Source organism: Bufo gargarizans, chromosome 6 (genome assembly GCF_014858855.1).
Source record: "Bufo gargarizans isolate SCDJY-AF-19 chromosome 6, ASM1485885v1, whole genome shotgun sequence".
Lineage (NCBI taxonomy): Eukaryota > Metazoa > Chordata > Amphibia > Anura > Bufonidae > Bufo > Bufo gargarizans.
This window is the reverse complement of record NC_058085.1, coordinates 204,904,677-204,921,951: the sequence shown is the minus strand read 5'-3', so window position 1 is coordinate 204,921,951 and position 17,275 is coordinate 204,904,677. Positions and strand designations below refer to the sequence as shown.

Sequence of the window (17,275 nt, the reverse complement as noted above, 5' to 3'; positions counted from 1 at the left end):
ACTATATATAAAAAATCACTTCCTCCAAACAGACATAAACCAATGCCAGTGTATCTTTTCCTATCCACTTACCAATAGTGACCAAAAATCAGACCACATGGGACACAGCCATAGGCTTCACATCATGTTGCACATTTTGGCGTTCCCCCGAACGCTAATGAACATGTTTAAGCACTTTCTCCACCCCTTTAGGACATGTGACAGGTCACGTGATCGGAACTGATCACATGAGTCCAATTCTGTCACGCGAGTGCCCGTATACACCATTCCTAACCTCACACGCCTCCCTTCGCCTCAGCACACTCCGCCCTGTAAAAGAAGCATCCTGTATCCAAGGAAACGCCCCACCATGCGGCACAAACACAGACTGAATACACCAGTCATTGCGTTGTATAATAGTGAAATGACAGGGGGGGTAGTGTTATTATAGTAAAAAGGTCAAAAATTGAGACTTATATGTTACCTTTATCCTAGACACATTTCAATATAACTTCATTGTTCATTATGTAAATCGGAATCGCCTATGGCGGTATCCCACCTGCCATAAAAAACTGAATCTCAATTACACAAAAAATTAAAAACAACTTCATCATACTGGCACAAGATTAGACATATGGTATAGACATTATTAAATTCCACTTACATTAAATTCAATATTCAATCTATGGGGTTGTAATGATCTCAAATTTTAAATCCATCTAAATTCTTTCTTCCTCAATATCATCTTTGTGGGTCCACTGAGTAGAGGATGGAACAGTGTCAATCACCCTATACTTAACTGATTCATCGAATGGCCTTTCTCAATAAAATGTTTAGCAACAGGTTTATCCAACATGCTTTTTCTGATTGTACTCTATTTATTCTCTCTTTTTTACATAGTGGTCTCACCCACATATATCCGGTTACACGGGCACTGTATCATGTAAATGACATCACATGAGCTGCATGTTCTTAATTTTATATACATACCCTGTGTAAGGATGGTTGAAAGAGTCACCTTTGATCATGTTACTGCAGTTACAACAACTCAAACAGGGGAAGTTCCCCATCTTCCTGGGGGCTTATATCTCTCTACCCGTTTATCCCCAATATCCGCTTTAACCAGCCTATCACGTAAGTTGGAGGTATTCCGAACTCGCCTATTGAGTGCAAGCCCTTCTGTAGAATACTCCAGTCTCTCTTCAAAATTTTGGATATGCAGGCGCTATGTTCACCAAACGTGGATACAAATGGGATCCTCCGTATATATCCTGTTTGATTATTTGTTTAGTCTGCAGTGTGGTTTCTCTTTCAACATCCTTAACCTTGTCGCACGATCTCTGCAACAACCTCCGAGGATAACCTCTAATAGTAAATTTATGACACATTTCATCAACTCGAGTATCAAAAATACGATCATCTGAGACCACTTTCCTAACTCTAAGGAGTTGGCTCCAAGGGAGTGATTCTAACATTTGTCGTGGATGTGCGCTGTCATACCTCAACAGATTATTCCTATCTGTAGGGTTTTGGAATAAATCCGTTTTAGGCTACATGCACACGACTGTATGTGTTTTGCGGTCCGCAAAAAAAAAAAAAAAAAACATGACGTTCCGTATGGCATCTGTTTTTTTTTTTTTTTTGGGTGGATCCAGTGTAATAATGCCGTGTCCGCAAACTAGAAATAAGTAGGACATGCACATTTATTAATTTTTTTGCAGGGCAACGGAACTGACATACTGATGCAGACAGCACACATGGAAGCAAAATACGGTCGTGTGCATGTAGCCTTAATTCCACCGTGATCCCCAGCCCCATCTGTACTACTTACTAAATGTCCTGTAGCAGGCAGAGCAGGGCGGAAGGCCGGCCGGAACTCACTTTATGAATGAAGTAGGTGGCGCAGCTACGTGACATCACTGAGTTACGGACGGTCGGAACTGCAATTAAAGTTATTATAAAAGGTTTAGGCATTAAGGAAGTGAGTGAGTGGCGGGGCCGAAGTACAGTGACTGTATTGGCCCAACCACATTTGCATGACACCGGCCCCTCCTCCCTCTCCCCTCCAGCTGATACATTGCAGTCTGCGATGCAAAATGGCAGCATTCGTCTCATAAGACACAGGGGGGGGGGGGGGGGGAATACGGTAACTTTGGAACACTTTTACTTATTCAAGCTATTCAGAGATTTTCTTGTGACACAATAACGTTAATGGTAAATTTGAGTCCGTGTTTTTGCAGATTTTCCATTTTTATCAATTTGTTTCCTGTAACACATCAAGGCCCACTTTTTCTATTTCACAAAAGATAACAGGAGAATACACCCCCGCAATTTGCTACCCACTTTCTCCTGAATACAGTAACACAACCATAATTGGGGTATTGTTATTTAGGGATACGCCAGGGCTTAGAATGAAAGGAGCAGCATTTGGATTTTCTAACATGGAATTTTCTGTCATGGTTTTTAAGAGCGATAACTTCTATTTTTTGTTGAATGAGCTGTTTGAGGGCTTATTTTGTGCGAGACAAGCTGTAGTTTTTATTGCCACCATTTTGGGGTACTGGTTGCTTTTTATCTAATTTTTTGGGAGGTGAGTTTGCAAAAAAGCGGTTTGTCATTTTTCTTTTTTTTTTTTTTTTTTTTTTTTTAATATCATTTACTTGATGGGGTAGATCATGTGATATTTTTATGGATCCGGTCATTACCGATGCAACAAAACCAAATATGTCTATTTTTTTTATTTTTATATTATACACATTCAAAACATTTTTAGAAAACATTTTTTTTTTTCTGGCTATAGTCTTGTGTGAGGGCTTATTTTTTGCGGGACAAGGTGACATTTTTATTGCTACCATTTTGGAGTATATACGACTTTTTGATTAATTAACATGGTTTTTTGGGAGGTGAGCTAACAAAAAATCTATTTTGGTGCAATGTGTTGTGTGTTTTTTTTGGGGGGGGATTTGGGGGGAAATTGGTTTTATTAATTAATTAATTATTTATTTATAATATTTTTTTAAACACTTTTTTTAATTTATTTTTTATTTCACACTTTGTCCCCCATAAGGTCATACAAGACCTCTGGGGGACATTTTAACTTTACTTCGTTAGTTAAAAAAAAAAAAAAATTCTCTAACTAGGGCTGATATAGTAGCCCCAGTTACAGTGGAAATACACCCCCCAGAGAGGCTTTACAGCAGTATACAGCACTGCAGGGCTGATCAAGGTCTATGGAAGACCCGACAGCTCCTGCAGTCTCCCGGCCCCAGTGGTCAGATGAACACCGGGCTGGGACAGGAAGCAGCAGATCGCTTCCTCAGCTGTATACACAGCGCTCGTTGAGCGCTGTGTATACAGTGATCTAGAAGGCAGGGACACCCATGAACGGTCCCTGCCTTCTCCCAGGGGTGCACTGCTGTCACTGACAGCGGGCATCACGCTCGGCAGCTGCACAACTAGCGTGCAGCTACCATCTCTAAAAGGATCTTCAGAAAGTCCGCTCAGAGATGAACCCGACTGCCCAGGACGTTTATAGGGATTTGGCAGTCGGGAAGTGATAAGTCATTTTTTAAAATTTGCATCTAAAATTTATAAGCTTTCATATGGTGGATGTGAATTAATACTTTTTTGTAACGTATAACTTTCTGTCTTAAAAGTATCTGTCAGAAAATGTAGAAAATTTGCAAATTTTTCTAATTTTCTGTAAATAACTTTTTATAAATAAAGTTAAAACATATTGACCCAAATTTACCACGAACATGAAGTACAATGTGCCACGAAAAAACTATCTCCGAAACGTTTGGATTAGTAAAAACAAAGTGATACATCAGACTTGCTAAATGAATTTGTTAAAGGGACACTGACAGGCCCAATAGCCATAATTAGCTGTACATATCCATGCACAGGTCTTCTAATGTGCATTAAAAACATATAAGTATCCCCCCTGTCCACATTATGAATACAGTTAACTCACGTTTTATAACCTGAACTAATCGCTGTTCTTTCTGCCCAAGGGGCGGTGTTTCAGCTTCTCTTGCGCCCAGCCAGCATCAGCCCAACCGTCGTTTTTGAAGCACCGCCCAGCTCATCAATATTCACTTAGCTGGGTGACTTCTGCAGTCCCCGACCTTCCGAGATCCGGCGCATGCCCAATAGAAAGCTATGGGTGCTGGGCGCATGCGCAGAAGCTGAAAAAGAGTCCGATGCCCATAGCTTTCTATTGGGCATGCGCCGGATCTCGGAAGGTCGGGGACTGCAGAAGCCGCCCAGCTAAGTGAATATTGATGAGCTGGGCGGCGCTTCAAAAATGGCATTTGGGCTGATGCTGCATGGGCGCAAGAGTAGCTGAAACCCCGCCCCTTGGGGAGAAAGAACAGCGATTAGTTCAGGTTATAAAACGTGAGTTAACTGTATTCATAATGTGGACAGGGGGGATACTTATGTTTTTAATGCACATTAGAAGACCTGAGCATGGATATGTACAGCTAATTATGGTTATTGGGCCTGTCAGTGTCCCTTTAATATTAATCAGACCTCAGCTCAGACCCCTAATGTTAATTTGACCTCAGATCAGACCGCCCATGTTAATTAGACCTCAGATCAGTAAAAAAAATATAAATCAACTCACCTCTAAGGTTCCAGACACCACCACTCCTGAGATCCAGCGCTCTTACGTGGAGCTTATGTTCTCACGATGTGTGTCACCGTTGGGATTAAACCCGAGAATGTGGTGTAATATCCATATGCAACTTTAGCAGGTTATTCTGCCATATGCAGTAACTAGCAGCACACTTGTTTAAAAGTCCCCTGATGAGATTGGGCAACACAGCCCTTTCCAAACGCGTAGGGAAGCTGTTTAATTCAAATTTTGGAAGCCTGATTGATCCTTGGACACCGTAGAGACGCAATATAAAAGCACTGAGGCAATAGGCAGATTTCACCCCCTTCTCTATTTTCACATTCTTTAAACGGACAGAAAAGGAGCACAAATAGTGAAGCACCGCAGATGAAAGGCAAACCTCCAGCATTTATTATACTTGCAGAATCCTTAAAAACAACAGCATTTCAAGATAATAAAAAAACCTAGTCTCTCGCCCAACCTAGGTTTCACCTTTGCTTTTTCAGGGGCATATGTTTCACCCTGTTTGGGGCGTTAATCTTATACAGGCCAGGAGGGTAATACTCCTCCCTATCAATCAATTTAAAACAAATAATTCCACATTCTCAAACTCGTATATAATCAGTTCTTAACGTAAATACAAGCATATATAAAACACATTTCATATGATCAATCTCCAATTAGTCACCTCATCTAGAACACCAGCATATTCTATTTGTTAAAGGATAACCGAATTCACTCCCCTTACGTATCTCCATCAACTAAGATAGGTTTTAAACCTATCACAGTCCACTCTTGTCCCACACCTTTCGATCAGGTATTCTGGTTCCACCAATAAGATCTTACTACTAACCCACCACTCATTATTTTCCCTATCGCATGGTATAAGCCCGCCAATAACGGGTAACTACCAGTGTTTCATTCAATTATTTCTCTGATCATGTGTTACAAATGGGCCAATGGAAAATTACTAATACTATTCATTAATAAATCTCCAGCTCACTGTCATCCTCTGTTTCGTTCAGTTCAGGCCTTATATTCTGAGATACACATGGAGTCCACTATTCTTGTTCATAGGTAATGTTGACTATACTGTTCGAGCGCTCTAAATAAGTCGACAGGTTCATTAGCTCTTCAAAAGTCTATACTAGACAGGGTTTTGAGTAAAATTCAATGTTTAAACTATGTGGTTGCAAGGTCCCAACTTATAAATCCATTCAACCTCATGCCGGTTAATTTTCGCTACAGGATCTCCCCCTCCCCCCCCACCCCCCTTCCAATGGGTCTCTAATCCCTTTCTTATAGTCCGGGTATGTTCCTGAACTCTGGTTTTTAATTTTCTCATGGTACGTCCAACATACTAGAGCCCACATGGGCACTTGGACAACCCCGAATTTTCACATGTCCCCTCACCTTCAATTTTCAACTTGGAACTATTACTATAGGAATAGAAGTCATTAGTATTTACGGTAATCTCTTAGTACCTTTCACACTAGCGTTTTTCTTTTCTGGCATAGCGTTCCGTCCTAGGGGCTCTATACCGAAAAAGAACTGATCAGTTTTTTTCTCCCCATGCATTCTGAATGGAGAGCAATCCGTTCAGGATGTCTTCAGTTCAGTTTTTTTTGACTGTTCAGGACACAGATAATACTGTTTTATCTCCGGCCCAGAAAAAAAGAGCCCCTAGGACGGAACTCTGTGATCTGGCTGCTTTCCAGTGTAAAGTGTACCTCAAGGCTCAACCTGGACAATGGCACAGATGACAATAACACAATTATATTTAACAAGCATGGGATTACGATGTTATTCCATAGAGTAAGTTTGTGTCTTCTCCATATTACTCCACATCATTCATCGAAAATTCTACAAGAAAGAGACAATAGAAATGTAAAAACTTATACAATCACTTATGTTCAACAACAATCACCACTACAGGATGTAGAGACAAAATATAAGGGCAAAAGACATTGTGAGGCAAACCAGTCCTTTAAGAATATACCCCTGAATTGTAATCAATATTCAGACCATTAGGTCTCAAGGTATTCAATGTATGTATCCAAAATAGCTCCTTTTTTAATAGCAAAATTCTGTTACCTCCTCGTCTAGGTAAAGGAATGTGATCAATAATCCAACATTTTAATTCTTTCTCTGAGTGATTTAACTCTACAAAGTGTTTGGGAATGGGCAAATCCTGGCGTTTCTTCCTAATGGTGGCTCGATGGTTATTTAAATGGGTTTTCAGATCTGTTAATGTCTCACCCACATACAGTAATTTGCAAGGGCAGCTTAAGACCTATATCACAAAGTTAGAATTACATGTGAGGTATACCTGCACAAGTAAGTGTCTTGAATAAGGGATTGACATTTTGTCCATCTACTTCGCTTAATTGGTTTGATTTAGATATTGGTTTGTCAGATTTTTTTCGCAGGATTAAACTCAAAGCTTGGTTTCAGATTAAGACACGGTCTGGTACAGCCCAATTGAGTGAGCTCTCATTGGGAGGTCTCAGTCTGTCTCTTAAGAGTCATTTTTCTCCTGTGATCAACAAACCTGCCATTGATGCCTACATGACTGCGGTCAGGTCTGAACTATCACACTATAAAACATTGTATGATATGAGTGAATTTAAAAATCCCAATCTGACACGGTTGGAGATTGAGGCCATTGAACAACTGAGAAATGACCCCCTCCTTACTGTGAAACCCGCAGATAAGGGGGTTGCAGTTGTCGTCTTGGCTACCTCCCAAATATATTGCGGAGATCAGACGACAACTTGTTGATACGGATGTATATTTAGCACTCCAGACTGATCCCAAATTTGACATTGCTAGGTTGATCAATAAATGTTTAACCGACGCAGTCCTAGCTGGCATCATTAACAGTGATCTTTTTGAATTTTCCACAGTGAACCATCCGGTCACACCAGTGTTCACCAGCTTCCAAAAGTGCATAAATCTTTGATTAACCCTCCGGGTCGCCCTATTGTGTCACGCTCTGAGTCTATTTTCAGTAACATTTCAATTTTTTGGGACAAAATCCTGCGTAATTTTGCTTGTGGGGCACAATCATGTATTCAGGATACCACTGACTTTGTGTAAATCTAACATCTTTTGACATGACATCATTATATAATTTGATCGACCATGACCTTGGCATCATGGCGGTTAGACGTATGTTAGACATGTCATTGCTTATCGCACAAGCGTGTGATTTTATTATAGATCTCCTCAATATTATTCTGAGGCACAATTACTTCCTCTTTCAGGATGTATTTTACAAACAAATAAGGGGTGTGGCTATGGGGTCGAACGTAGCACCTACATACGCTAATATATTCATGAGATGTTTTGAGGAGGATGTCGTCCATGTATCCCACCACCGCAGCAATATACTGCGGTGATGGAGATACATCAACGACATCTTCCTTATTTAGACTGGGGACTGCTCTGAATTGTTGGATTTCCAGCGATATTTGAATAGTGTTAACAAGGAGTTGCAATTTATCCTTGTACACTCAGACATTGAGATCCAATTTCTGGATACCACTGTCGAGTATCATGAGGGACAATTACATATGTACCTATTTACTAAACCGACAGACAAGAATACCCTCTTGCACTTTGACAGTGGTCATCCACGTAATATGGTCAAACATTTCCCTTTCTCACAATTTTTGAGAGCCAAAAGGATTGTTTCCGATCCCGATGTTCTTGATGACACGCTTGACGTCATGGTTAATAAGTTCAAACAAAGGGGTTATCCACCCAAGTTATTACAGTCTCAAATTAACAAGATACATACTATTGATAGACATGATACATTGATGAGGAAGGATGTAAAGTGATTCCATACCAGGATTCCCCTCCCATAGTAATGAGGTTAACCGTGTCATCGCAAAACATTGGGGTATTTTGGGAGGTTGCCTGAATCAAATTCCGGAATTTAGGTACCCTCCTTTGTTCTCCTATCGGAGATCCAGGAATTTGCACGACCAGTTGGTGAGAGCAGATATTGGTCCCGGTCCCAGATTATTGCAGGGCACATTGACCCAGCGGAGTCAGGGTTGCATCCCATGTCTCAGCTGTGTCAATTGTAAACATATTTGCAAGGGTAGAGCTTTTATACATCCAACTACTGATGTGAGGTATTCGATTCCTTTGTACCTCACATTTAATTCTAACTTTGTGATATATTTCTTAAGCTGCCCTTGCAAATTATTGTACGTGAGTGCAGGGTGGATTTGATTTAAATCATAGTTTTTTACATAGAGATTCATATTTGGACAATTTTTCTGTTGTCCTTAGGAAGGAGAAAAAGAATCATTACCTTAATAATAACAATTTAAATATGATTTATTCAACTGAAACATCCATGTTTGTTGCAGTGTTTGCATTTTGCACGCATGCCTGCCTTACCGATAGGTAAAGGAACTTCATTAAAATATTCCCAAACTGGGTCTCTTTTACAGCCTGCTGCCATTATAGTTTTTTCCCTCCAAGGAAAGAATGTGATAAACCTCAGGTCATACACACAAAAAGATCCAAAGACTTGTCTGTCTGTGGCTGTGCAGTACTGTGCTCAGAAAGTTTCACTTTCATTTTATAGTACTCCTTGTATGCTTTCCTTTTCCTCCTTACACTTAGTTTCACTTTCTTCTTGTGCAGATGTGTTTATATTCTATTCACTGAACTTTAAACTTAGCACTGAAGGGGTTGATTCTGTATTTATAGGTTTTGTAGAAGTTGGGATTAAGATCTTTTTCTCAACTCTTTTAATGTTATAAATTCAGTTTTGAGAACTCCAAAATTAAACCAAGCATCTGTGATAATATCTTGTAGGCAGAGAAACTACCCAGTAATCTTACAAAAACCTCTGGAAGAGCATGACATTGCGAATGGATTAATGGAATTTAACAAAAAAATTAAACATATACAGCCTTATTCTACATAATTAAAAAAAGTGAAATAACCTTTGGATGGTAATATATTTTCCTCAAAAAGAATTTTATATAAAAAATTCTGATTTAAATTTAAAAAAAAATCAGATTTTTTTCGATTTTAAATAAATCATTGATTTTTATCCACCCTGTGTGAGTGAGACATCAACAGATCTGAAAACCCGTTTAAATAACCATCGATCCACCATTAGGAAGAAACGCCAGGATTTGCCCATTCCCAAACAATTTGTAGAGTTAAATCACTCAGAGAAAGAATTAAAATGTTGGATTATTGATCACATTCCTTTACCTAGACGAGGAGGTAACAGAATTTTGCTATTAAAAAAGGAGGAGCTATTTTGGATACATATCATACATTGAATACCTTGAGACCGAATGGTCTGAATATTGATTACAATCCAGGGGTATATTCTTAAAGGACTGGTTTGCTTTACAATGTCTTTTGCTTTTATGTTTTGTCTCTACATCCTGTAGTGGTGAGTGTTGTTGAACATAAGTGATTGTATACGTTTTTACATATGATTTCTATTGTCTTTCTTGTAGAATTTTCGATGAATGATGTGGAGTAATATGGAGAAGACACAAACATACTCTACGGAATAACATCGTAATCCCATGCTTGTTAAATATAATTGTGTTATTGTCATCTGTGCCATTGTCCAGGTTGAGCCTTGATGTACACTTTTTTTTATAATGCATCCCATAGTTGTCAGTAGAACCCTGTCTTTGGCTGTGGTAGGAGGCGTGTATGGGGCGGTGCTTAGTTGCGCGATTGGCACTGCGGTGCCAGTCGGGCTCATATTGCATGCCCAATTATTAGGATGGTGTACCCCTTTGTCAAGGAGTGTCCCCTTCCTCTATTTGCTTCCTGCCAGCCGTTATTATAATAGTATTACAACTTGGGACAACTTTGCCAACATCCAATATGGCGCTTCCTGTCATGTTATGATGTGGGCATGCACGTTGGAACATTGGTATCATCTTCCTGTCTTCTGCGTCTGAATGGGGAGGAGACGTACTGGTTACGGCATGATATCATACATTCGAGAGGCAACCTGGCGCTTGCGCACTGCTAGTTGTTACACGCCAAGTTTGGCCATTGACCACATGTGGACTTACGATGTACCTGATGGGTATGTTGCTGATCTTATCCTTTGCCCCACCTGTTCATATTTTAATCTAATTATTATGATACACAGCAGCTGATATGTATTGATGTCATTTATGGATTTTTATTCATTGTTGCACTTTATTGTTATACAATTCTTGTAATTCACATGCAATTATGCTTTTTATAATCGCTGTTATACACACTGCATCATGTCACTTTATATTGCTCTTACTATTTTATTATAATTATATTGTAATTATCATGCTCCACCCCCTAATCATGTTTGTATATTTATACTCTGTATTGCACTTATGTTTTATGCTTGAGAAAGGCTCTATGCCCGAGCCGAAACGTTGCCTCACTGTCCCACTTGGGTTGATTAAATCATGATTTTCTATTGGAAGTGCTGTCTGTTTCTTTCTACATTTCTTGGGTAAGAAGTTATACCCTGGAACATAGCCCCAGTGGCATTTATTGTGAATTGGTGTTGCCAAATCTTTTCCTGATATATAGAGATATAGATATAGAGGTGTGTACAGGTCCTTCTAAAAAAAATTTGCATATTGTGATAAAGTTCATTATTTTCTGTAATGTACTGATAAACATTAGACTTTCATATATTTTAGATTCATTACACACCAACTGAAGTAGTTAAAGCCTTTTATTGTTTTAATATTGATGATTTTGGCATACAGCTCATGAAAACCCCAAATTCCTATCTAAAAAAATTAGCATATCATGAAAAGGTTCTCTAAACGAGCTATTAACCTAATCATCTGAATCAACTAATTAACTCTAAACACCTGCAAAAGATTCCTGAGGCTTTTAAAAACTCCCAGCCTGGTTCATTACTCAAAACCGCAATCATGGGTAAGACTGCCGACCTGACTGCTGTCCAGAAGGCCATCATTGACACCCTCAAGCAAGAGGGTAAGACACAGAAAGAAATTTCTGAACTAATAGGCTGTTCCCAGAGCGCTGTATCAAGGCACCTCAGTGGGAAGTCCGTGGGAAGGAAAAAGTGTGGCAGAAAACGCTGCACAACGAGAAGAGGTGACCGGACCCTGAGGAAGATTGTGGAGAAGGACCGATTCCAGACCTTGGGGGACCTGCGGAAGCAGTGGACTGAGTCTGGAGTAGAAACATCCAGAGCCACCGTGTACAGGCGTGTGCAGGAAATGGGCTACAGGTGCCGCATTCCCCAGGTCAAGCCACTTTTGAACCAGAAACAGCGGCAGAAGCACCTGACCTGGGCTACAGAGAAGCAGCACTGGACTGTTGCATGTCATTCGGAAATCAAGGGGCCAGAGTCTAGAGGAAGACTGGGGAGAGGGAAATGCCAAAATGCCTGAAGTCCAGTGTCAAGTACCCACAGTCAGTGATGGTCTGGGGTGCCATGTCAGCTGCTGGTGTTGGTCCACTGTGTTTTATCGAGGGCAGGGTCAATGCAGCTAGCTATCAGGAGATTTTGGAGCACTTCATTCTTCCATCTGCTGAAAAGCTTTATGGAGATGATTTCATTTTTCAGCACGACCTGGCACCTGCTCACAGTGCCAAAACCACTGGTAAATGGTTTACTGACCATGGTATTACTGTGCTCAATTGGCCTGCCAACTCTCCTGACCTGAACCCCATAGAGAATCTGTGGGATATTGGGAAGAGAAAGTTGAGAGACGCAAGACCCAACACTGTGGATGAGCTTAAGGCCGCTATCGAAGCACCCTGGGCCTCCATAACACCTCAGCAGTGCCACAGGCTGATTGCCTCCATGCCACGCCGCATTGAAGCAGTCATTTCTGCAAAAGGATTCCCGACCAAGTATTGAGTGCATAACTGAACATAATTATTTGAAGGTTGACTTTTTTTTGTATTAAAAACACTTTTCTTTTATTGGTTGGATGAAATATGCTAATTTTTTGAGATAGGAAATTTGGGTTTTCATGAGCTGTAAGCCAAAATCATCAATATTAAAACAATAAAAGGCTTGAACTACTTCAGTTGGTGTGTAATGAATCTAAAATATATGAAAGTCTAATGTTTATCAGTACATTACAGAAAATAATGAACTTTATCACAATATGCAAATTTTTTTAGAAGGACCTGTATATGTGTGCACAAATTTGGTCACAAAATGTGATCTGATCTTCATCATGTGATCTGGTCAAGTCACAACAATAGACAACCACAGTCTGCTTAAACTAATAACACGCGAAGAATTAAATGTTACCATGTTTTTATTGAACACACCATGTAAACATTCACAGTGCAGGTGGAGAAAGTATGTGAACCCCTAGACTGTCACCTCCAAGCGCTAATTGGTGTCTAATCAAGGAGATTGGAGGTGTTGGTTACAGCTGCTCTGCCCTATAAAAAAAAAAAAAGGCACACCAGTTCTGGGTTTGCTTTTCACAAGAAGCATTGCCTGATGTGAATGATGTCTCGCACAAAAGAGCTCTCAGAAGACATACGATTAAGAATTGTTGACTTGCATAAAGCTGGACAGGGTTATAAAAGTATCTCCAAAAGCCTTGCTGTTCATCAGTCCACAGTAAGACAAATTGTCTATAAATGGAGAAAGTTCAGAACTGCTGCTACTCTCCCTAGGAGTGTCCGTCCTGTAAAGATGACTGCAAGAGCACAGCGCAGACTGCTCAATGAGGTGAAGAAGTATCCTAGAGTGTTAGCTAAAGACTCACAAAAGTCTCTGGCATATGCTAACATCCCTGTTAGCAAATCTACGATACATAAAACACTAAACAAGAATGGATTTCATGGGAGGATACCACAGAGGAAGCCACTGCTGTAAAAAATTAAAATAAAAAAATAAATAAAAATTTGCTCCACGTTTACAGTTTGCACAAGAGCACCTTGGATGTTCCACAGCAGTACTGGCAAAATATTCTGTGGACAGATGAAACCAAAGTTGAGTTGTTTGGAAGAATCGCACAACACTGTGTGTGGAGAAAGAGGCACAGCACACCAACATCAAAACCTCATCCCAACTGTGAAGTATGGTGGTGGGGCCATCATGGTTTGGGGCTGCCTTGCTGCGTCAGGGCTTGGACGGATTGCTATCATCAAATGAAAAATGAATTCCCAAGTTTATCAAGACATTTTGCAGGAGAACGTAAGGCCATCTGTCCACCAGCTGAAGCTCAACAGAAGATTGGTGTTGCAACAGGACAGCGACCCAAAGCATAGAAGTAAATCAACAACAGTATGGAAATACGCCTTCTGGAGGGGCCCAGTCATGACCTCAACTCGATTTGAGATGCTGTGGCATGACCTCAAGAAAGCGATTCACACCAGGCATCCCAAGAATATTGCTGAACTGAAACAGTTCTGTAAAGAGGAATGGTCAAGAATTACTCCTGACCATTGTGCACGTCTGATCTGCAACTACAGGAGTTATTCCTGCCAAAGGAGGTTCAACCAGTTATTAAATCCAAGGGTTCACATACTTTTTCCACCTGCACTGTGATTGTTTACATGGTGTGTTCAATAAAAACATTTAATTCTTTGTGTTATTAGTTTAAGCAGACTGTGATTGTCTATTGTTGTGACTTAGATGAAGGGATCAGATCACATTTTATAACCAATTTGTGCAGAAATCCGTATCATTCCAAAGGGTTCACATACTTTTGTAGAACGGTGAAAATAGCTTATTGGGCACAATTTGGTCATTTTCACTTAATGGTGTACTCACTTTCTCACTTTTGTTGCCAGTGGTTTAGACATTAATGGCTGTGTGTTGAGTTATTTTAAGGGCACACCAAATGTATACAAGCTGTACACTGACTACTTGATTTGTTTACATGGTGAAAACTGGTCTGAAAAGTTCAAAGTAAAAAAAAATAAAGTATGGGAAGATGTACATGAGGTAGGAAACTGTTAAAAAAACATGGTCTTCCCATGCACCTAGTGCAACTCCCAACATTCTCCAAACACCCTCATACACACTTTCTTTAGCTGAACATGAATGTGATTTCAATGGGAAAAACGTACAGTAGAAAGCCGCAGCCTGTCACTTCTCGCAGCGGCTTATCTCCTGGATAAAATTCAAAGTGCTTGATATTTTTCTTCCGTCTAGGTCATCTGTTGGGGGAGAGTCAAGAGGCCCCCATACACATTAGATTGTCGGACGATTTTGCTAAAAATGGTTCCAATAAAGTCATCCTAAAGTTGTTAAATTCTAAATGCAGTTGAAATTGGAGGAGCTGGGGCCGGCAATAGCGGCGGGGCGGTGCAGTCACTGTACTAAAGGCCCGCCCCGCCGCTCCGGTGTACTAATAAAATATGGCATATTCAATGAATGGTTATTAAATATGCCCCTTTATGCTTAATAGTACCTTAAATCCTTAGCGCTTCAGTAGTATGCAGGCTGGGCGGGCGGCAGCGTAACTCCCTGATGTCACGTGCCTGCGCCGCCTACTTTATGAATGAAGCAGGCGGCGCAGGCAAGTGACGTCAGTGAGTGACGCGCCGCGCCGCGCCGGCTGCCCGGCCTGCCGGCATTGTACTGAAGCGCTTCGGATTTAAGGTACTTTTAGGAATAAAGAGGCATATTTAAAAACTATTAATTGAATAAGACATATGATATTAGTATACAGGAGCGGCGGGGGATCTGTGGATGGCACAGTTATGGGCTGGGAGGGTCTGTGAATGACACATGTATAACAGTGCCATCCACAGATCCCCCCCTGTAACAGTGCCAGCCACAGATCCCCCTGTAACAGTGAAAGCCACAGATCCCCCTGTAACAGTGAAAGCCACAGATCCCCCCATAACAGTGTCTGTCATCCACAGTTCCCCCCTAACAGTGTCTGTCATCCACAGTTCCCCCCTAACAGTGTCCGTCATCCACAGTTCCCCCCTAACAGTGTCTGTCATCCACAGTTCCCCCCTAACAGTGTCCGTCATCCACAGTTCCCCCCATAACAGTGTCCGTCATCCACAGTTCCCCCCATAACAGTGTCCGTCATCCACAGTTCCCCCCCATAACAGTGTCCGTCATCCACAGATCCCCCCATAAGTGTCCGTCATCCACAGATCCCCCCATAAGTGTCCGTCATCCACAGATCCCCCCATAACAGTGTCCGTCATCTACAGATCCCCCCATAACAGTGTCCGTCATCCACAGATCCCCCCATAACAGTGTCCGTCATCCACAGATCCCCAGTAATAGTGCCATCCACAGACCACCTAGTTCCAAACCCACAGCACACCTTGTGTAAATGGCAATACAATCCAAGCTTAACAATTTGTGTTTCTCTACAGGTGTCTGCTAAAACAATGGCCAACAGTCAGTTATGCATTCGCCGTTGGACTACGAAACATGTCGCAAAGTGGCTAAGAGAAGAAGGCTTTTGTGACTATGTAGATATTCTGTGCAACAAGCATCGTCTAGATGGCACAGCGATGTTAGCATTAACAGAGTATGATTTGCGCTCTCCACCACTGGAAATTAAAGTGCTTGGGGATATCAAACGCCTTATGCTTTCTATCCGTAAACTCCAAAAACAGCATGCCAGTGTTCTAGAAGAGTTGGGGTTAAGCAACGAGCCAGCACCAGGAACCCTCAGCATTTGTTCCCCAGCAAGTCCTGACTGGCTATGTAATGGAGACCTTGCAAAAGACTTTGAACATGGAACAGATTCTAGTGTAGAACCACACCAATACTCTAATGGGAAAAACAAACCTTTACCAAAGCGACTGGACCCAGAGTACTGGAAGACGGCTATCAGCTGTGTTTATGTTTTTATAGTTTTTGGTTTTACCTCCTTTGTCATGGTTATTGTACATGAGCGAGTTCCTGACATGCAAACGTACCCACCTCTGCCAGACATCTTTCTAGACAGGTGCGTAAATATTTTAAGGCATATACTTGCTCTCACAGTCGACGAACACTTTATCTAATACATAAAGCTGACTGTATGTATGTGTGTATGTCCGCTAAAGGAATCCACACCGTTGCATTTACAATCATGAAATTTGGCACACAGGTACATCAGATGTCCAGGAAGGTTTTAGACCGGGCCTCTGCTCTCTAGGACGTACCGTTCCTGAGATTCTCAAAAATGCTTTAGTAAATAGTGGCCTGGTCACATGACCCTTATCAGCCAATAGAAGCATGTATGCCCTCAGTCTCCATATACACACAGTTTTACACCAGGTTTCCATAACAACTCAGACATTTTTCTTTACTTCTGTAGGTCAGCTTTAACCGCCTCCGGACCGCCTAACGCAGATGGACGGTCCGGAGGCGGCGGCCCTGCGCAGAGTCACGCATATATGCGTCATCTCGCGAGGGCCGGGATTTCCTGTGAACGCGCGCACGCTCACAGGAACGGAAGGTAAGCGAGTGGATCTCCAGCCTGCCAGCGGCGATCGCTCGCTGGCAGGCTGGAGATCTGATTTTTTTTTTAACCCCTAACAGGTATATTAGACGCTGTTTTGATAACAGCGTCTAATATACCTGCTGCCTGGTCCTCTGGAGGTCCCTTTTGTTAGGATCGACCACCAGAGGACACAGGCAGTTCAGTACAGTCGCACCAAACACCACACCTTATAAACCCCTGATCACCCATGATCACCCCATATAAATTCCCT

General features: G+C 41.3%; 1 protein-coding gene across 2 annotated transcripts in view; it reads left to right on the top strand.

Annotated features, from left to right (window-relative positions):
- Nucleotides 1–17,275, top strand: part of SAMD8 (sterile alpha motif domain containing 8) — a 147,479-nt gene that overhangs the window by 48,611 nt on the left and 81,593 nt on the right. For both annotated transcript variants that reach the window (XM_044297609.1, XM_044297608.1), the window contains one exon: nucleotides 15,944–16,524. In XM_044297609.1, coding sequence (XP_044153544.1) covers nucleotides 15,959–16,524 — 566 coding nt within the window. In that variant the 5' untranslated portion in view covers nucleotides 15,944–15,958. The remainder of the gene's footprint in view (nucleotides 1–15,943; nucleotides 16,525–17,275) is intronic.